Here is a 22,314-nt window from a genome sequence, read left to right on the forward strand (position 1 = left end):
TAAATAAACACAAAACCAGTATAATGTCTTTATTTGAAATAAAACATTCTTTTACTTTTTTTATTTAAAAATAACAAACAGTTATACTCGCCTAACGCCCATTCTATTGAATCCCTTGCCTCCTGTAATAAAACAATTTCCCTCACCTGTCCCTTGTTCCCACGCCGTAATCCATGTCTAGGGGATACACAGTTTTCAACCTGGATGGTGCCAAGTTGAGATCGTCCAGGCTGAGAACCACTGGGGAATGAGCTGCTGCAAGCACAGCATCAGTGACTAGCGGTGAGATCATTGAGGTTACCACCAGTCACTGACGCTGCGTTACCAGCCTGGAATTGAACTGCAGTGATCACCGCTAGCACAGTGAGAAAAGGCCTCATGGTGCAACTGAGCTCACTGGGAGAAATTTCTCCCAGTGAACTCACCAATTCACTGTGAAACAATGGGCGTTGACCTGAGTATGGTTTAATTTGGAATCATTAAAGGAGTCTGTGTCATTCTTTCAATTAAAAGACTTTATTCTGGCTGTGTGTTTATTTACAATGTAACTATAGGATTAGTAATGGATAGGTGTCTTTCAGGCATCTCTCTATTACTAAGCCTTGGGATTGATGTCACCTGACAATATGAAGGTGACATCAACCCTACAGCTATGAACCCCCTTGCCACCACTGCAGGACAAGTGGGAATAGCTGGGCAAAGCACCAGAATTGGCGCATCTAATAAATCTGCATTTTCTGGGTGGCTGTGGGCTGCAATTTTTAGGTTGGGGGTCAATATTCATGTACCTTTACCAGCCTGAGAATACCAGCCCCCAGCTATCTTCTTTAGCAAGGCTGCTTATCAACACTAGAGGGAGATTAAATAATTTTTTAAAAAAAAGCGTAGTGACCCCTCTATTCTTGGTAACTAGCCTTATTGAAGCTGACAGCTGAGGCTTGCAACCCGAGCTGTGAGTTTTGCCTGGTTGGTTATCAAAAATGCAGGGGAACCCATGCCGTTATTTTTTTACATTTATTTACAGCACAGGCGGCGGCTGATGAATACTCCCATCAGCTACTGCCTGCTCTTGTTTTTATTAGCAAAAAAAAAATACCGTATATTGGCCTGCACTTGTAAGGCGAAGTACTGGTGTAAGGGGCCAGATGACCCTTACTCCATGTAATAGAAATTCACCGCACACTCTGTAGTTTAATGTGATTCAAGAAAATAACGTTTATTAAAACTGGTGAGAACAAAAAATTGATAATGAGCAGAATATTGCCATATGTATGCCTTCTCGAGGGGCCATTCTTTCTTTTTCTTTAAGGCTATGAGACTCACCTTCATCTCCTATGTATTTCCACAACGCACCTTGCTTTTGACTGTAACCAAGGAAATAACCCCACACAAACTACATTTTGCCCCATGACTAAGGCCATGTTCACACGTTGCGGTTTTTACCGCGGATCCGCAGCGTTTTTGATGCTGCGGGTCTGCAGCAGTTTTCCATGCGGTCTACAGTACCATGTAAAGCTATGGAAAACCAAATCCGCTGTGCACATGCTGTGGAAACGCAGCGTTGTCTTTTCCGCAGCATGTCAATTCTTTGTGCGGAACTGCAGCGTTTCTGCACACACTGACTTGCATTGAGTCGGGCACTTTCGCAGCAAAACCGCAGATGTAAAAAGATCTGCGGTTTAGCTGAGGAGGAAGTGCTGCAGTTCGGGAGGGGGAAGAGTGTGGGCGGAGTGTGGACGGTGACTGTGTGTGTGCGGGCAGGGTCTGCGAGCTCTCCATGCCGGGTCTGTGGGCTGTCTGGGTGGTCTGCGGGCTGTCTGGGGGTCTGCCGTCTCTCTGTGCCATGTCTATGGGCTGTCTGGGTGGTCTGCGGGCTGTCCGTGCCGGGTCTGCGGGCTGTCCGGGTCGTCTGTGGCCTTTCCGAGTGGTCTGCGGGCTGTCCGGGTGGTCTGTGGCCTGTCCGGGGGTCTGCAGTCTCTCCGTGCCGGGTCTGCGGGCTGTCCGGGTGGTCTGCGGGCTGTCCGGGTGGTCTGCGGGCTGTCCGGGTGGTCTGCGAGCTGTCCGGGTGGTCTGCGGGCTGTCCGGGTGGTCTGCGGGCTGTCTGGGTGGTCTGCGGGCTGTCCGGGGGGTCTGCGGGCTGTGTGTGTGGCACTGTGTGTGCATGTTTGTGTGCAGGCATCGTCCAATGGGACTACAAGTCCCATCCGGCTATGCCTGCTACAGTGACAGTAATTGACACATTAGCCAATGATGGGACAGTAGTAGTCCCATCATCCGGCTAATGTGTTGAATGTATAAAAAAACACAAACATACAACATACAAACAACATATTACATACAACATACATACATGCAACATACATACAACATACATACATGCAACATACAGTTGCGGCCAAAAGTATTGACACCCCTGCAATTCTGTCAGATAATGAAAATGATTGCAATCACAAATTCTTTGGAATTATTATCTTCATTTAATTTGTCTTAAATGAAAAAACACAAAAGAGAATGAAGCAAAAAGCAAAACATTGATCATTTCACACAAAACTCCAAAAATGGTCCAGACAAAAGTATTGGCACCCTCAGTCTAATACTTGGTTGCACAACCTTTAGCCAAAATAACTGCAACAAACCGCTTCCGGTAACCATCAATGAGTTTCTTACAATGTTCTGCTGGAATTTTAGACCATTCTTCTTTGGCAAACTGCTCCAGGTCCCTGATATTTGAAGTGTGCCTTCTCCAAACTGCCATTTTTAGATCTCTCCACAGGTGTTCTATGGGACTCAGGTCTGGACTCATTGCTGGCCACCTTAGAAGTCTCCAGTGCTTTCTCTCAAACCATTTTCTAGTGCTTTTTGAAGTGTGTTTTGGGTCATTGTCCTGCTGGAAGACCCATGACCTCTGAGGGAGACCCAGCTTTCTCACACTGGGTCCTACATTATGCTGCAAAATTTGTTGGTAGTCTTCAGACTTCATAATGCCATGCACACGGTCAAGCAGTCCAGTGCCAGAGGCAGCAAAGCAAGCCCAAAACATCAGGGAACCTCCGCCATGTTTGACTGTAGGGACCGTGTTCTTTTCTTTGAATGCCTCTTTTTTTCTCCTGTAAACTCTATGTTGATGCCTTTGCCCAATAAGCTCTACTTTTGTCTCATCTGACCAGAGAACATTCTTCCAAAACGTTTTAGGCTTTTTCAGGTAAGTTTTGGCAAACTCCAGCCTGGCTTTTTTATGTCTCGGGGTAAGAAGTGGGGTCTTCCTGTGTCTCCTACCATACAGTCCCTTTTCATTCAGACGCCGACGAATAGTACGGGTTGACACTGTTGTACCCTCGGACTGCAGGGCAGCTTGAACTTGTTTGGATGTTAGTCGAGGTTCTTTATCCAACATCCCCACAATCTTGCGTTGAAATCTCTTCATATACGGCTTTGTCTCACAGACACTAAACGTGCGCTATTCAGGACGTCCATCCCACATGGTACCGTCCAACACACTGGCATGTGACCTGTCCGGGTGCTATTCAGGACATCTGTCTAACACCCCAGGCCACCAGGTCCAAAGCCTCACCATGTGCTCTTCAGGATTCCTACTCCCAGGAGATCCAACACAGGTTGTGCTCTTCAGGATTCCTACTCCCAGGAGATCCAGCACATAGGCTCGCAAGGACCTTCCAGCATAGACCATTCAGGTCCACACTCAGCGACCATACAGGAAACCACACAGGAACCACACTAGACATGTGACCCACACCCTGGTCACATTATATACCTTTAACCACTCCCACAGGTGGGAGTGTGTGGGTGTGGCTAGTTCGACCTGCCCATCTCATAACTAGCCTAGTAAGTCTCCCTTCATAACTATACAAACTGAGACTACAGGTCCCAGAACAACAACATTGCATCAGACTTACCACGCAGACTCCCTCTGCGACACATATCGGCCACTCACAATTCTGCCAGTCACTGTTTCACCACCATTATAACCACAGATATGCCTCCATGCATATCCCAAGGAGCACACACAGCGCCCCCTAGCTCCCACTGGTCACTGCATCACAATACATACAACATACTACATACATACAACATATTACATACAACATACATACAACATAGACATACAGTACATACAACATAGAGTACATACTCCCCATCACTTGTCACTTTGATCCCCAAAGCCAGTGTCACCTGTAAAATATATTAAAATAATAAACACTATACTCCCTGATCCGCAGAAATCCAATTAATACAAGTGTCCCACGACGATCTCCCGTGGAGAGCAGCAGCAGCATCAGCTGATGCGACCGCTCTCCAGGGGCTCCAGGAATACAATGATGAAAGGTATCCTTCCACACTGTATTCCTCCGCCACTGCAAAAAATAGTCCCTAGTCTCACTTGTGGCACTGCTGTGTGAGAAAGTTCCCACGCAGCAATGCCATAAAGTGAGACCCTGAACTGAGGTAACCTCTTCAGTGATGCACTGCAGGAGCCATTGTCTCCTGTAAGTGTGTCACTGGAGGTCCTATAGAGCAGTGACATCACCCTATGTCGCTGTTCTATAGGGGAGATCGTCGTGGGACACTCGTTATTTGGACTGCGTCGGACAGGGAGTATACGGTTTATTATTAATTTTTTACAGGCGATCGAGTATGGTAAGTATGGTTAAATTAAGAATATTAAAATACTTTTTTCTTGCTGTGTCTTTATTTTTATTTTTTTAACTCTTTCACTGCTCTAGGATTAATAATGGATAGGCGTCATACTGACGCCTCTCCATTATTAACCCGGCTTAATGTCACCTTACAATAGCAAGGTGACATTAACCCCTTATTACCCCATATCGCACCGCTACTCGGGAGTGGGAAGAGAGGGGCTAAGTGCCAGATTTGTCGCATCTCACAGATGCGCCATTTCTGGGGCGGTTGGGGGCTGGTATTTAGAGCCGGGGCCTGGTATTTAGAGCTGGGGGGGGGGGCAATATCCATGGCCCCTCTCTAGGCTATGAATATCAGCCTGTAGCTGTCTGCGTAGCCTTTCTGGCTATAAAATATAGGGGGACCCCACGTCATCTTTTTTGCGGGGTCCCCCTATTTTAATAGCCAGTAAAGGCTGCGGGCTGATATTCATAGCCTGGGAGGGGGCCATGGGTATTACCCCCTTCCCAGGCTACAAATATTGGCCCCGGCCGTCGGCTTTCCCCCTCTGGCGTAGAAAATTGCGTGGGAGCCCATTCCATTATTTTTTCCGTTTTTTTTTTTTTCAATTAAACGTTCAGTAAGAAACATAGGCCTTGCTATTATATATCTATGGATATAACTATGGATATATCTATACATATAACTATGGCTATATATATCTATAGATATATTTATAGATAGATATATCTATAGATACATAGATATATCTATCCATATATCTATCTGGCTACTTTCACACATTAAGTTTTTGCCGTCAGGCACAATCCGGCGAGTTTTTAAAAAACGGAACCGTGGCTTTTTTTCCGCCGGATCCGTTTTTTTCTCATAGAGTTGTATTAGCGCCGGATTACGCCTGATGGCCACACGTTTCATCCGTTTTTTGCCGGATCCGTCAGAACAGGTGTTTCCAGCGGACGGAGAAAACGTACAGAGAAACGATTGTTTCTGTCTGGCGAAAAAACGCCCAGTGACGGATCCGGCGAAAAACGTTTGAAACTGAGATGCGAAATGATGAATCCGGCCTCCGAATCTGTTTTTTCATGCGTTTTTCCATTGAAATCAGGTACAGTTTCCGTTCTCTCTCTCTCAAAAAAACGGATCAGTTGCATCAGTTTTTCACTATTTGCAACGGATCCGTTTTTTCAAAAATTCGCCGGATCCTGCCTGATGGATAGAAGTAGATAGAGATATGGATAGTTAGGCTACTTTCACACATCAGTTTGTTTCCATCAGGCAGTATCGAGCGAATTTTTGAAAAAACGGATCCGTTGCAAATAATGAAAAACTGATTAGAGAGTGAGTGAGAGAGAGAACGGAAAATGTGCATGATTTCAATGGAAAAAATGCATGAAAAACCAGATTCGGAGGCCGGATTCATCATTTCACATCTCAGTTTCATACGTTTTTCGCCGAATCCGTCGCTGGGCGTTTTTTTGCCGGACAGAAAAAACTTTCCTCTGTACGTTTTCTCCGTCCACCGGAAACATTTTCTTTAGACGGATCCGGCAAAAAACGGATGAAACGTGTGGCCATCAGGCGCAATCCGGGGCTAATACAACTCTATGAGAAAAAAACAGATCCGGCGAAAAAAAAATTGGATCTGTTTTTTTTCAAAACTCGACAGATTATGCCTGACGGCAAAAACCTGATGTGTGAAAGTAGCCTAACTATCCTTATATCTATCTACATCTATCTATCTCATTCCATCTATCTATCTTTCTGTCTGTCTATCTATCTGTCTATCTATCTGTCTGTCTGTCTATCTATGTGTATAATGGAGTGTGGGTTGGACAAATGTAAAAGAGGAGGTTGGACAAGACATGACATCACAAATCTTTTTTTTTTTTTTGTTCAATAATACATCTTTATTTAGCTTTCAAAAACACATACAAAAAAACGCATCTGCGTTTTCTGCCAAGAGCTGCGGATTTAGTGCAAATCTGCAACGTGTGCACATACCCTAAATTATTACCAAGTAAGCATCTGATATCATTATGTTGTGATTAGCTGGTTTTATGTCCTACCTGCCTTAATCAGTTTTTTGATTACATTTAGGGTTAATGACATTATGCTGTACGCTTTTGATATACAGTGACAATGCCACAGAATGTCATGCCTATTTAAACAGATTCGGGAATGTAATTTATTAAATGTTTTTATGTTATGTAATTTACCACTGTCACCTGATTTTATCTTTTGTGTGAACATGATATTGATTTATCTTTTCTTCTTGCAGCGACGTATTGAATAAGACCTGGGATAAGTCAAAACGTCACTTGAATATAGTCGCTCTAAATAATTCTTCCTGCGCATTACCAATTTTTTGTTCTTATCAGTTGTAATAAACTTTATTTTCTTGCATCACATTAAACTACAGAGTGTGCTGTGAATTTCTATTACTTGCTTTTATTAGCGGCAGCAGGTGTAGGCTGATGGGACTACTGCTCCAGTGCTGCTGATACCAGTGACAGTTTACCTCCAATCACAGCTGGGGTCTCACACTGTGACTGACCGGCGGTAATGATTTTAGGGTCGATCAGAAGCATTGGTACTGGAAATACTGGATGTTCGGGCCCCCAGTTATAGTGAATGAGGTCCGGGTACTGTTCTGGCACCCAAACCCGAACTTTTTGTAACTGATTGGCTGAACCCGCCAGACCCAAACATCCAGGGGTCTGACCATCTCTACTGGAGAATACAAATTTTGCCGACATCACTGTTGCTATACAGCTCAAGAAAAGGTATGCCAATATTTATCAGCCCAGCAGAGGGTCAAAATCAAACTGAGACTGTGTTATGTGACATCAGCATTATTATGAGTATGGTGTAAAAGTAGACATCCTCGAGGAAACGCACAAAGAAAAACATAATGAGCACAGTGAATACAAAAACCTGATGAAAATAACTGTAATGCTAAGTAATTGCTATTCTATGGTTGCTTTTACAAGTTCTCTACCGAATTAAGTAAAATTAAATGAATTAAATATATTGCTTCCATTTCCGAGGATTTTCTCTGACACCTTCCAGGAGTCCTTTCTTGCTTGATCACAGTTTTTTTTTTGTTTTCTATCTTTTGTACTAAAAGGGAGCACATGAGAAGTTGTGGCAACCAGTGCGTGTTCACAGCAAATTACATTCAGCATTTCTTCTAAGCTTTTATAGCTGGTGAGCCGGTACATTTAGAAACCCTGGACACTGTTGCCTCTAAGCTGAGTGATCCAAAACAACAGCTAATAAATATTGCTGTATAATGCCAACTAATTAGTGAGGGTAGTTATTGGGCTTATAGAAACATTGCCATGCTTTAGGGTAGAGGAGGGCCTAATTTCTATTACTTTGACAATCCTTATGTCCCCCCCATCCATTAAAATAATAACTCCTATAGTCTCATCCGGTGCCAGCTGTTGTCACTGGCTCTCCCTCGGCTCATGTGACATTGTGTCACGTGATCCCTCAGGCCAATCAGAGATGGCTCCACTCTCTCAGCAGCCGCAGCTCTTCCTTCCTGTGGATGTCTTGATTTGTCCTAAGGAGGAGACAATGTTACATGAGCCCTAGGAGAGCCCGGCCCACACCGCCGTACTGTAGGTGAGTATAGGTTTTTACTAAGGGGGAAACATAGGGATTCACCAGGGGTTGGCAGAGTATTGGAAACTGTGACCCCCATCCATTAACTGGAAGACCTTGCTCTTTTTCACCTTCCCCTTCTCATCATCTGGTAAAGAGAAGAGTTTCACAACTCATGCCTGATTTGACATTTTTTAACACACAAGTAGAAACCCATGAGGACAAGGTGGTCATAAGAACCTCAGCTAGAGAGCCCCTTTTCCTTATTGTAGTATAGAAGCAAGTTAGTAATATAATTTTCATTTGTAATATAGACTGATGGCCGTTGCTTCATATATTCCTGATTATTTTTTTTATTAAGACATAACATCTATGATGCTGCATGTCCAAAAATGTTACAATAAAGTTCCAATGATTGGATGCTTACTGGAAGACCAATATATGTCCATATTGTTGGATTTTTTACATTTTCCACGTTACAAACTATCATACAAAATGTAACAAATATTTTAATTGAATAGTGTGTTGATTGAATAGTGGACTGTGCTTGTATCACTCTCAGCACTCCCCACTACTATGGTGGCCTGGGAGTGACTAATTGTTGTGTAATTCCACATTGGCCAGTGATGATCCTTTCTGTATAAATATATTTAGACAGCTCATAATACAAAATGTAATAGAATATTTTTATAGAAACCACACACATATTGATGTAAGTATCCGGGTTGCTGTCTCGTCATTGCGATGTTTAGTTGTAAAGGGCGATAAAACACGGGGGCACGTAAGGCGAGCTATAAACATTTAGCTAACCAAATTGTCAGTGCTTTGATTTCCATTCATGTTTATAACTTTATAATTCTCCATATATTATCTGTTTATTCAGCTTGTTTCCACCTGGGTTTTATGGAAGAAGATGCTTTCTTGGTTTCCACCAGTTGACTTTATTATGTTTGTGTTACAGGCAAAAATTGAGTGTTCTGTGAGCCAGGAATTTACTGTGGAGAATGTTCTTGCAGTGTTGCCAGCATTTCCCAAAGGCGCTCCTCAGCAACGGGCAAAGAGAGCGGCTGAAGCATTAGTGAAAGCCGCCAATTATTCCAGACTAATGGCGGTGCAACAGGTATCTTGAAGGTTACTTTAGCACCACGATTCAATCATCTATTCATTGTATAGTGCTTCACGATTGATCTGCTTTCTGTTATGTGTGAAGTAAAACCATTATTGTAAACAGCTGCTCTGAAGCCTACCGAGCTTCACGGAGTCAGGCTTCTCCCAGCCAGGACCAGGAAACAGCTGCTTGATTATGTTTTATTGCATGGATTCTGGAAAACCAAGACCAGTGAAGCACTTTCAATGGGGGCTGCCAAATTAATTTAACACTTTCCATAGCTAACTGCCCCCTCCTTATATGTGGATTATCTCTCAGATCTTCATTTTCTAACACTGCTAGGTTTCTAACTAGTGATGAACGAGCATGCTCGGATAAGGCGTTATCAGAGCCTGCTCGAGTGCCAATAGAGTATCTTCAGCGTGCTCGAATACTATGAACTAGTCCCCGCAGCTGCATGTATCATGGCTGTTCGATAGTCGCAACACATGCAGGGATTGCCTGTTTGTTAGGCAACCTGCAATCAGGTGGTCACAGGTTCAAGGACCATGGGAGGAACAAATTGCGCACATATGAAAAAAAGTTACGGAAACATTTAAATCACCACCGTTCTAAAAAAAAAATACTTTTATGAAATCACAAATTTAATCTGCACTGTGAACACTAAAAATAGTTGCTAAAATAGAGAATTTGGGTCTCAAACTATATTCACATGCTGCGTTTTAATGCGGCTTTTTCTGCAACTAAAACCTCTCTTGGCAATAAAACCATTGTGTTTCAAATGCCCACTTTTCAGTATGAGTTATGTTTGCTTTTTCTACAGTATATACCGTATATACTCGAGTATAAGCCGAGACCCCTAATTTTGCCACAAAAAACTGGGAAACTTATTGACTCGAGTATAAGCCTAGGGTGGGAATGAAGCAGCTACTGGTAAATTTCAAAAATAAAAAGAGATACCAATAAAAGTAAAATTGATTGAGACATCAGTAGGTTAAGTGTTTTTGAATATCCATATTGAATCAGGAGCCCCATAAAATCTCCATACAGTTAATGATGGGCCCCATAAGATGCTCCATACAAAATACACCCCATATAATGCTCCATAAAGTTCATGATGGGCCCCATAAGATGCTCCATACAAAAATATGCCCCATATAATGCTGCACAAAGGTTAATAATGGCCCCATAAGATGCTCCATATTAAAATATGCCCCATATGCTGCTCCATAAAGGTTGATGGACCCATAAGATGCTCCATAGCATAATATGCCCCATATGCTGCTCCATAAAGGTTGATGGTCCCATAAGATGCTGTATAGCATAATATGCCTCATATGCTGCTGCGATTAAAAGAAATGACATACTCAACTCTCATCACTGGGTGCCAAGTGCCGGTGTCCTGAGCAGGTGGGGACACCGTCGCGCTATGGAGGCCAGGTGTCGGAGTCGCCGCTGGCTCAGGCCCCCGGCACTTGCAATATTCACCTGTCCCCATTCCACCGCCGAGCGCCGTTGTGTCTTCTGGCTCTCTGCAGTGACTATTCAGGCAGAGGGCGTTTACTAGCCACGTCATCGTGCCCTCTGACCTGAACATCACAGCCAGAAGACGCGGAAGACAGAGCCTGGCAGTGGAACGGGGACAGATGAATATCGCATGGCTCACCCTCCCCCATCATACTCACCCTCCTGGTGTGGTCCCTGCTTCTCCAATGGTCTCCAGTGTGTGCCGACAGCTTCTTCCTGTGTTCAGCGGTCACATGGTACTGCTCATTAAAGTAATGAATATGTGCCACGTCTATGGGAGTGGAGGTGTGTCCATATTCATTACTTTAAAGAGCGGTACCACGTGACAGCTGAACACAGGAAGAGCTGTAGGTGCCAGAGACCATCTGAGAAGCATGGACGTGCAGAGAACACGCCAGTAGGGGGTGAGTGTGACAGCCGCCACTCCTGCTGCTCCCTTTCCCCCGCTGACCCCCTGGGATAATGGCTCAAGTTTAAGCCGAGAGGGACACTTTCAGCCTAAAAAATGGGCTGAAAATCATGGCTCATACTCGAGTATATGCGGTATTTATTAAAGTCAGTTTCATTCACAAAAAAAACACTTTAAAAGCTTCAAAAAACATTTGTCTTTTTATACTTTCTCATTGCTTTCTATGGGTGAAAAACTGCTATAAAAATGCTGAACGAATAGACATGCTGCAGATTTCAAAAAGGCTGCAGCTCTCCTATTCAGTCAGGAAACAAAAAACAAGTGTGACCATGAGATTTGTGAAATCTCATTGTTTTTGGTGGTAATATAGATGTAAAACGCAGATTTTAATTTGCATAAAAAAACGCAACTAAAACACGCTGCATGTGAACAAAGCCTTAGACCTTTTTTTCTTTAAGAAAAAAATTATTATTGCTCCTGTAATTGTATTGACCGACAGAATGAAGTTGTGCGAAGTGTAAAAGAGGCTAAATGCTGTTTTATTTTATTCTATTCCACCTTGCATAGAATTTTTTCCCCATTTTCCATTGTTATTGATACCAATTTTAAATTAAGTAGTGTCAATAAAAAAAAAGCATAAAGAAATATATACAAGCCCTTACAAGGATATGTCAAAAGAAATAAAAGGGAAAAAAATAAAGTGACTGCTCTCAGAAGGTTGAGATGAATAAATCAGAAGTGACAAAATGAAAATCGCCTGGCCATTAAGGGGTAAGGATAGTTCCGACACCGCGGAGTAATGAGTGAACTCGGTTTACAATGCCTTATACAAGCATTATAGCGAGTGGTACACTCAATGTATTTATCCAGACTTACGTAATTTATCTGCAGCTTCTGAATATTCCTTGTTAAAGTAGACTCTTGGCAGCTTCCCCGTATCATTTTATTGCCGAGTTTCCTCTGTTCCATTAAAATTGCTCTTTTACACTTAGAAAAATCATCCCTTTCAAAAAAACACACAGAAATATCCATTCTATTTTACACTTAAGTTTTCTTGCTCCATTTCTCTTTGGTGTTCAGATTTGTGTCGATTTTTCAGTAATGTTTCTTTTCTATAATCTGCCATATCGGACATTGCTATTTGTCACATCGCCTGGTAAGCATTGATTGCAGACCGTATTGCACGCACTGTCACTAACATGAGAATGGGACAGATATTTATATGTGGGAGAAAAATGTATTTTTTCCTCTACACTGCAGGTGTTTGTTTTAGAGGCGAGGATACATAGCGCACAGTAGAATCAGTCCACATCTATTTTTTGCTGACAGCAGGATGCAGGACCCAGCTGTGCTTATGGATCTTTTTGAAAATAAATACTGTCATATTGCCATGGCTCAAAAATCCTTTGTTTGAAAACTTAGATCCATGTTTTTCCATCTCCCTGACATACTTTTAGGTTTTAAAAGTATTTTATCCTTTATTCATTTATCACTGTTTAACAAAAAAATCTGTTGTGTGTATAGCATTAATTTTTGATTAATGTCATACAAAAAGCTTTTGCTCATAGACTTATTGATCCTATGTTTTCTTTTGATAGTGGACCCTGTCTGTAGTTTATAGATTGTTTTTGCAGCCATTAGTCTTATGGAGGTTTTCAATTAGAGTTTAGCTACCAAGACCCAAGACATGTCATACAAATGTTATCACCCTGCTGTTTCATATACTTCATCACCTTCACACCTTGACCAGCACTTTAAAGCGATCCTCCATCCTGGTATTGAAGACTGACTATACATTCGTCATATATATTTACCCCGCCTGGTTCTCTCCGTTTGCGTCCCACTGCCTGCTGCACTGAGACCCGCGTTCTGTTCCTCCTACATCCAAGATGGCCACTACGGTGACCTAGGGAGCAAAGTTAAGTCTGAACTACACAACCACATCATAGTGTAAGCAAGGAAGGCATGTATCCGACTAACACTCCTCATGTCAGTGGTGGCCATCTTGGATACCGGAAAACCTGAATATTTGTAGCAGGAGCCAAACAAAGCGTACCAAGTTGGGTGATTGTACATGGCTGATGTATCATCACCTTTAAATAGTAGGGTGGAGTCCCTTTAAGTATTGGAGTCAGCTTTGCGATCAGATGATCACATGACTCCTCCAAGTTTCTGAAACACGTGGCCATCACTTTTACTTGTCAGAAGAAGTTGCATCTGTCTATACTTTTCCCTGACGTAGCCACGTGTACTTTATTATGAGCACCATTGTATTAATTGATAGTCATTCTTATTCCTTTCCCCATACGTTGTAATTCCCAGTATTGTTCTGTACAGTAAAAGACTGACCATGAATCATCCTTAGTTTGGATTGGCGATTGTGTGACAGTTTATCATCTATTTACCTGTATAAGTCTTATCACCACAGGCAGTGGGGGTACTTATAATGCTTATTCTGGTACATTTCTGCCTTTATTTGTTCCAAAAAACTAGCACCACATTTATTATGTGTTTTGAACTATTTTACCATCTCATTTGAAAAGGGACATGGCTTAGCTGGAAAGGCACCTGGCTTGAGATACACTACTGTGTGCTAGCATTGAGGACACATTATGTTGATCATTTTTGGAACAGAGCAGATGGTGCAACCAGTCCCGCCAACTCTCCAATTTTACCTGGATATACGTCCTGAGATGCACATTCAATGAAATGTATTGTGGCTCAGAGATCTGCCGGATGCCTACGCTGCACTACATGCCGCCAGCCAATCAGAGGCCGACAGCAGATGTCCGCTTGACAGTGACACGGGACGCATGGCAGTGACATCATGCACTGCACATACTGGCACGCTAAAGTCAGCTGTTGGCTACAGAAGAGGACCCTGCACATTGTGGGAGTGAGGAAGGTGGGTAGAATAATTTTTCTTTTTATAATGTACTGGAGAAGAACGGAAGGGGGTCAGCATGGGGAACATTATAGCAACATGGGGGACATTGTAGCAAAATATACCAGAATGGGGGACATTATACCAGGATTGAGACATTATACCATGATGGGGGACATTATACCAGAAAATACAATGATGGGGGTATTGGAATATACCGGGATGTGGGACATTATACTAGGATGGGGGACATTATACCAGCATGGAGATATAGCAGTATATACCAGGATAGAGGACATTATACCATGATGGGGGACATTATACCAGAATATACAAGGATGGGGGATATTATACTACTAGATGGAGGTAATGTCACGATGGGGGCAGGCTTTGCAGCGTTGAGAATCTCTCCCCCATGTGCTGACCCACCTATCCACTCTCTTTCCCCATGTGCTGACTTCTCCCGTCTGTGCTCTCTTCTTTGACCTGACTACCTCATGTGCTATCTCCCTTGTCTGCTCTCTCTCTCCTTCCTGTGCTGTGTTCTCCCATCAAAGACAATACTGACATTACAGCAGGAGATCGCAAAGGATACGTTTTGTGAGGTAAAATTGTTTAAAAACAGTCAGTGAAATATTTTACCTGACAAAAGAGATGTGATCCCCTGTTGTAATGTCAGTATTGTCTTTTGCTTCCTCCCCTGCCCAGGAGATGTGGTATGCTCCGTACACGGTCAGACACAGACAATTTTTAAAATGAACTTTCGTTTGTGGGAAAACCCCTTTAATGTGACCGGCTTCCTCTGCCTGTAGACACTTCATGCATCTGCCGCTGGGATCAGGCGAATGATTCACTGCGCCTGCGCAGGCGGAATTCACGCAGATGCAGTAAATCAGACTGCCGCCATCTTTGTGCAGACACAGCGGCGGTCACATTAAAACTGTGCATGCGCTCCTCCTGTACAAAGATGTCGGTGGTCAGTGAATCATTCGGCTGATCCCGGCGGCGTGTTCGCGATGGTGTTCCGCTGTTGGTACCGCACAAGAGGCTGCGTACGGCTTATACAGTGTGTGTGGTGCATACGGCATATATAGTGTGTTTGTGTGTGTGCGGTGCGTACGGTGTATACAGTGTGTGTGTTTGGTGCGACGGTATTCCGCTGGTGGTACCGCGCAAGAGGCAGGTACCACCAGCAGTTTCCATATTGAGATACCTATCACTTGGATGTCTCAATATGGAGGTCGGTGAACTTCCACCACTTGGAATTCTGGGATCCGGACACATCTGGAGGGAACAGGATGTGAAGACATTACAAGGAAAGTATATATTAAGACAATATAACGGGATGGGGGACATTATACCAGCATGGAGATATTATAGCAGTATATACCAGGATGGGGGACATTATACCAGAATATACAAGGATGGGGGATATTATACTAGAATATGCCGGGATGGGGGACATTATACCAGAGTAAACCAACTAATAAGTGGTGAAAATTTAAGCTAATCTATCTAAAACTGAACCAATTACCGTATATACTCGAGTATAAGCCGAGATTTTCAGCCCAAATTTTTGGGCTGAAAGAGCCCCTCTCGGCTTATACTCGAGTCATGATCGGTGGTGGGGTCGGCGGGTGAGCACTGTCATATACTCACCTAGTCCCGGCGTTCCTGTTGCTCCCCCTGCCTGTCACACTGTCTTCGGTGCTGCAGCCTCTTCCCCTGAGCGGTCACGTGGGACCGCTCATTAGAGAAATGAATAGGCTGCTCCACCTCCCATAGGGGCGGAGCCGCCTATTCATTTCTCTAATGAAGCGGTGCCGGTGACCGCTGATAGAGGAAGAGGCTGCGGCACCGAAGACAGGCAGGGGGAAGGAGCGGGACGCCGGGAGCAGGTAAGTATGACATATTCACCTGTCCTCGTTCCACACGCCGGGCGCCGCGCCATCTTCCCGGCGTCTCTCCGCTCTGACTGTTCAGGCAGAGGGCGCGATGACGCATATAGTGTGCGCGCCGCCCTCTGCCTGATCAGTCAGTGCAGAGAGACGCCGGGAAGATGGCGCCGAGGAGCTGCAAGCAAGACAGGTGAGTATGTGTTGTTTTTTTTTTTTTATTGCAGCAGCAGCAGCTATGGGGCAATAATGGACGGTGCAGAGCACTATATGGCACAGCTATGGGGCAATAATAAACGGTGCAGAGCATTACATGGCACAGCTATAGGGCAACGGTGCAGAGCACTATATGGCACAGCTATGGGGCAATAATGGTGCAGAGCACTATATGGCACAGCTATGGGGCAATGGTGCAGAGCACTATATGGCACAGCTATGGGGCAATGGTGCAGAGCACTGTATGGCACAGCTACGGGGCAATAATGGTGCAGAGCACTATATGGCACAGCTATGGGGCAATAATGGTGCAGAGCACTATATGGCACAGCTATGGGGCAATGGTGCAGAGCACTATATGGCACAGCTATGGGGCAACGGTGCAGAGCACTATATGGCACAGCTATGGGGCAACGGTGCAGAGCACTATATGGCACAGCTATGGGGCAACGGTGCAGAGCACTATATGGCACAGCTATGGGGCAACGGTGCAGAGCACTATATGGCACAGCTATGGGGCAACGGTGCAGAGCACTATATGGCACAGCTATGGGGCAATGGTGCAGAGCACTGTATGGCACAGCTATGGGGCAATGGTGCAGAGCACTATATGGCACAGCTAAGGGGCAACGGTGCAGAGCACTATATGGCACAGCTATGGGGCAACGGTGCAGAGCATTATATATAGGGCACAGCTATGGGGCAACGGTGCAGAGCATTATATATGTGGCACAGCTATGGGGCAATGGTGCAGAGCATTATATATGTGGCACAGCTATGGGGCAACGGTGCAGAGGACTATATGGCACAGCTATGGGGCAACGGTGCAGAGCATTGTATATATGGCACAGCTTTATGTGGAGCATCTATGGGGCCATAATGAACAGTATGGTGTATCTATTTTTAATTTTGAAATTCACCGGTACCTGCTGCATTTTCCACCCTAGGCTTATACTCGAGTCAATAAGTTTTCCCAGTTTTTTTGTGGCAAAATTAGGGGGGTCGGCTTATACTCGGGTCGGCTTATACTCGAGTATATACGGTAATCAAAAAGTATAAGCCTCTGTCTATTAAATTTGCCATATTGTGTAAGTTTGTTGCCTTTTTGCTGAACCTTTGAAAATCTTGTAATCACTGCTTCACTAGAACTCAGGTTTTTTTTAGAGGATATAGCAGAGACTTTATGAAAAACAAAACATGTGCCTAAGCACCAACAGGCAGGTACTTGCTACCTACCTGCCAGTTGTGCACGATGCGGTCACTGACAGCTCCTGCCAAGGATTCAGCTGCCTCTGCTGACGTCACGTCTACAGAGCGGAGGATTCTTTTGCACTTTGCTCTGTTAACAGGGCGGGACATCTGATGTCATTCTGATTGACAGCCGGATTCCCGCTGCCTGACCGGGGAAGTTGTCTGTCAGTCAGAATGACATCGGAAGTCCCGCCCCGTTGCATCAACAGAGTCAGTTGAATCCCCGACAGGAGCGATCTGTGCCCAGGAAGATCGGCCCCAAGCACAACAGGCAGGTAGGTAGTAACTACCTGCCTGTTAGTGCTTAGGCACATTTTATATTTTTCATAAAGTCCCAGATATATATCTTTAACGAGACCACCCAAGTGTGGAGTCTTACAGGCAACTCACATGGGAGAACAGTATGCAAATTAGCTCACTCGCAAAATGAAAGAAACTATCTTTCGTTCTATAAGGGATTTCTCCATTTGCATAGTTCTCAGGAAATATTCTCTCATGGAGAGTTTCTGCTCCTATTCACACTAGAGATTTACCCACAGCCATCCCATTTACTCAGTGGGTCTTGCACTAAACATCCTGGTATTCACTGAAACTTTCACATTCAGCCTTGTATGTCTGCAAAATTGATTAAATAATCACATTGTGGCAATGTTCTGATTTTCCCAATAAACTTTAGGGCTATGATTTCACACTCTTAGATGCCAGTAATTTCTTCTCTAAATTTATGATTATAGGGGTTGTTCTTTCACAAGATATTGATGACCTATACTTAGGATAAGCCATCAATATTAGATTGATAATATAATACTAGATTGACAGGGGGTTGACACCCAGTACCCCCATTGATCAGCTGTTGTTAGTTACATCGGTGGATGGATGTAGATACATTGAACAGTGGTAAACTTTGTATCTGCTGCTGGGTAGTGCAGGTCAGTGCTTTATTCAGGAGAATAGGAGATTTTCTGCAGTACCCGGCAGTGGCTGCTACACATAGAACAAAACTGCTCTGCATGGCACCATTCTAAGTGTTTACATCCATCCTTGGAGCTAATTGATGCTGATCTTTGGGGGATGCCAGGTGTTGGACCCCATTGATCGAATTTTCATGTCTTTTTTAAGGAAAAGTTCTCCATATCTTGTATTTGGACATCCACTTTAATGAGTATATATTTATTGATAATATATGCATTTCTTTATTTTACACCTGAAAAACTATTGCTGTGCTGGCCTCAATTCTAACGATCGGAGGTCTTGTCATTCTGTCTGTTGGTGACCTTTGTTTTCTAGATCCATGCCCTGGAAGCCGAACTTGATTTCCACCGGGGTATTTACAACCTACAAGTTCAGTACACACAAGCTCTTTTCCAAGGGATAAAACAAGCCTATCATAATTTTCAAGAAAATGTTGTGGCGGTTGTTTGTTCTCCACTGAAAGGTTAGTGAGACATAAAAATAGCACTTGCACATCCGGCCGACATGTCAGGATAACTTGGTCACTGTTATTAATTTTTACCCTTTAGAAAGAACTTGGACAACATGCTCTTAGTAGGCAAGGGAAATGTACGGTGATTGTTTTGTTAATACTTTAAGACATTTTAGCTTTGACATTTTTAGATGTTTTTCTTTGAAGCTTTAACTTTATGCATTCTGGATGTTTTTTTACCTGATCCACCAATTTCTTGTAATTCGGCATCTGTTCCATTCAGTAATTCTAATAATCTGGCTATAGTTTCTGCCACAAAAGAGCAGCATAATTTAATGCGTCATAAAGTGTAAATCTGGAATTACGAGGCACAGATAGCCAATATATGTTTCAATAGTGGTTTATTTTGGTCTGTTGTCCTGGAAGCTCTGAACATGGGGGAAATTATATGTTCTGTATATGTCACTGTTCATGATCACAGACTCCCTCATCTTTTACAGGGATTGACATTTTAGGTGACAGACTGTGGTTAAAGTGTTGTCCAAGATAACTGAACAACTGCACACAGGCAGAGATACATCACAGTAATTGACTAATGTAAAGTACACATACCTCAACAACCCCATAGTGTTTTAGTGCAGTGTCCGTGATGCTCTCTGCTGCACTTCTGTTTTCCTGGCTGCAGACTCCACATCACTGCTGCACTTCTTGTGCCATAAATATTTGGAATACAGGACGTCACTGCTGCATCCAAAGTGGAAAAAGGCTATTGGGGGCATCAGGAACGCAGCACTGGAATGGTGGGAAGTAAAATGATAAACATATTATTTAACCAGTTTAGATGTATTGATGCTTATATACAGTTTTTAATTATTTTGTACAACTTGGCACAGCTGAACATACATGAATGTATGTGTATATACAGTACAGACCAAAAGTTAGGACACACCTTCTCATTTAAAGATTTTTCTGTATTTTCATGACTATGAAAATTGTACATTCACACTGAAGGCATCAAAACTATGAACTGACACATGTGGAATTATATACTTAACAAAAAAGTGTGAAACAACTGAAATTATGTCTTATATTCTAGGTTCTTCAAAGTAGCCACCTTTTGCTTTGATGACTGCTTTGTACGCTCTTGGCATTCTCTTGATGAGCTTCAAGAGATAGTCAGCGGAAATGGTTTTCACTTCACAGGTGTGCCCTGTCAGGTTTAATAAGTGGGATTTCTTGCCTTATAAATGGGGTTGGGACCATCAGTTGTGTTGTGCAGAAGTCTGGTGGATACACAGCTGATAGTCCTACTGAATAGACTGTTAGAATTTGTATTATGGCAAGAAAAAAGCAGCTAAGTAAAGAAAAACGAGTGGCCATCATTACTTTAAGAAATGAAGGTCAGTCAGTCCAAAAAATTGGGAAAACTTTGAAAGTGTCCCCAAGTGCAGTGGCAAAAACCATCAAACGCTACAAAGAAACTGGCTCACATGAGGACCGCCCCAGGAAAGGAAGACCAAGAGTCACCTCTGCTTCTGAGGATAAGTTTATCTGAGTCACCAGCCTCAGAAATCGCAGGTTAACAGCAGCTCAGATTAGAGACCAGGTCAATGCCACACAGAGTTCTAGCAGCAGACACATCTCTACAACAACTGTTAAGAGGATACTTTGTGCAGCAGGCCTTCATGGTAAAATAGCTGCTAGGAAACCACTGGGACAGGCAACAAGCAGAAGAGACTTGTTTGGGCTAAAGAACACAAGGAATGGACATTAGACCAGTGGAAATCTGTGCTTTGGTCTGATTAGTCAAAATTTGAGATCTTTGGTTCCAACCACCGTGTCATTGTGCGACTCAGAAAAGTTAAACGGATGGACTCTACATGTCTGGTTCCCACCGTGAAGCATGGAGGAGGAGGTGTGATGGTGTGGGGGTGCTTTGCTGGTGACACTGTTGGGGATTTATTAAAAATTGAAGGTATACTGAACCAGCATGGCTACCACAGCATCTTGCAGCGGCATTCTATTCCATCCAGTTTGCATTTAGTTTGACCATCATTTATTTTTCAACAGGACAATGACCCCAAACACACCTCCAGGCTGACCTGGCCTCCACAGTCACCAGACCTGAACCCAATCGAGATGGTTTGGGGTGAGCTGGACTGCAGATTGAAGGCAAAAGGGCCAACAAGTGCTAAGCATCTCTGGGAACTCTTTCATGATTGTTGGAAGACCACTCCCGGTGACTACCTCTTGAAGCTCATCAAGAGGATGCCAAGAGTGTGCAAAGCAGTCATCAAAGCAAAAGGTGGCTACTTTGAAGAATCTAGAATATAAGACATAATTTCAGTAGTTTCACACTTTTTGTTAAGTATGTAATTCCACATGTATTAATTCATAGTTTTGATGCCTTCAGTGTGAATGTACAATTTTCATAGTCATGAAAATACAGAAAAATCTTTAAATGAGGTGTGTCCAAACTTTTGGTCTGTACTGTATATATATATATATATATATATATATATATATATATATATATATATATATATATACATATATATAATTATTTATTATTATAGTGCAATTTATTTCATGGCACTTTACATGTGAGGAGGGGGTGTACAAATTAAAAAACAAGTTCAGTAATCTTAAACAATACAAGTCACGGCTGATACAGGAGAAGACAGGACCCTGCCCGCGAGGACTCACAATGTACAATATATACACACACAGTTTATACTTGCCTATCAATCGCCCAACTCACCCTAATATTGCTGCTGGAATCCACCACCACTTTCCTTGCTTCCTCTTCTGTTTACACAACGCTTGACTGCTTCAATAAAGATCACTGCGGTCAGTGATCAATATATTTCTACATTGGTGAGAGTTTCGTTTTTCCTTTACAAAACTCCAAATGATGAGTGGACATAACATTTAAAGGATTCTGTTCACATGAAACCTATTAGAATTGAATTGGCAATCCCTTTACGTTTTTTTCTCCCACGCACCATTTTTGACAACTTTTTGTGACGTTTCTTTTGTACTTTTTTTGTTCACTTTATTTTTTTTGGAACTATTAATTTAAAAAAATACCTATCCATCAGACTCAGGCCACCACAGAGTGCTGAAAAAGCAGTTCTGAAGTGATAAGATGAGAAGACAGAAGCGCTGAGCTCCGGCACAAGCACGCACAGAGCGGTATTCAGGCATGTAGACCTACTATTGAGCGTGTACCTTGCTCTGTATGCTGCTGAACAGCGGGCTTTAGAGCAGTTGTTTCAGCAATCACTAGTGGTCTAAGGACCTGGGTGTTGAACATATTTAAACAATATATAT

At 43.2% G+C, this 22,314-nt stretch overlaps 1 protein-coding gene across 1 annotated transcript in view; it reads left to right on the plus strand.

Annotated features, from left to right (window-relative positions):
• Positions 1-22,314, plus strand: part of LOC143793677 (uncharacterized) — a 159,971-nt gene that overhangs the window by 134,483 nt on the left and 3,174 nt on the right. The window contains exons 10-11 of the mRNA XM_077280722.1: positions 9,230-9,388; positions 18,846-18,993. Of these exons, the coding sequence (XP_077136837.1) occupies positions 9,230-9,388; positions 18,846-18,993 (307 nt within the window). The remainder of the gene's footprint in view (positions 1-9,229; positions 9,389-18,845; positions 18,994-22,314) is intronic.

This window comes from Ranitomeya variabilis, chromosome 1 (genome assembly GCF_051348905.1).
Source record: "Ranitomeya variabilis isolate aRanVar5 chromosome 1, aRanVar5.hap1, whole genome shotgun sequence".
Lineage (NCBI taxonomy): Eukaryota > Metazoa > Chordata > Amphibia > Anura > Dendrobatidae > Ranitomeya > Ranitomeya variabilis.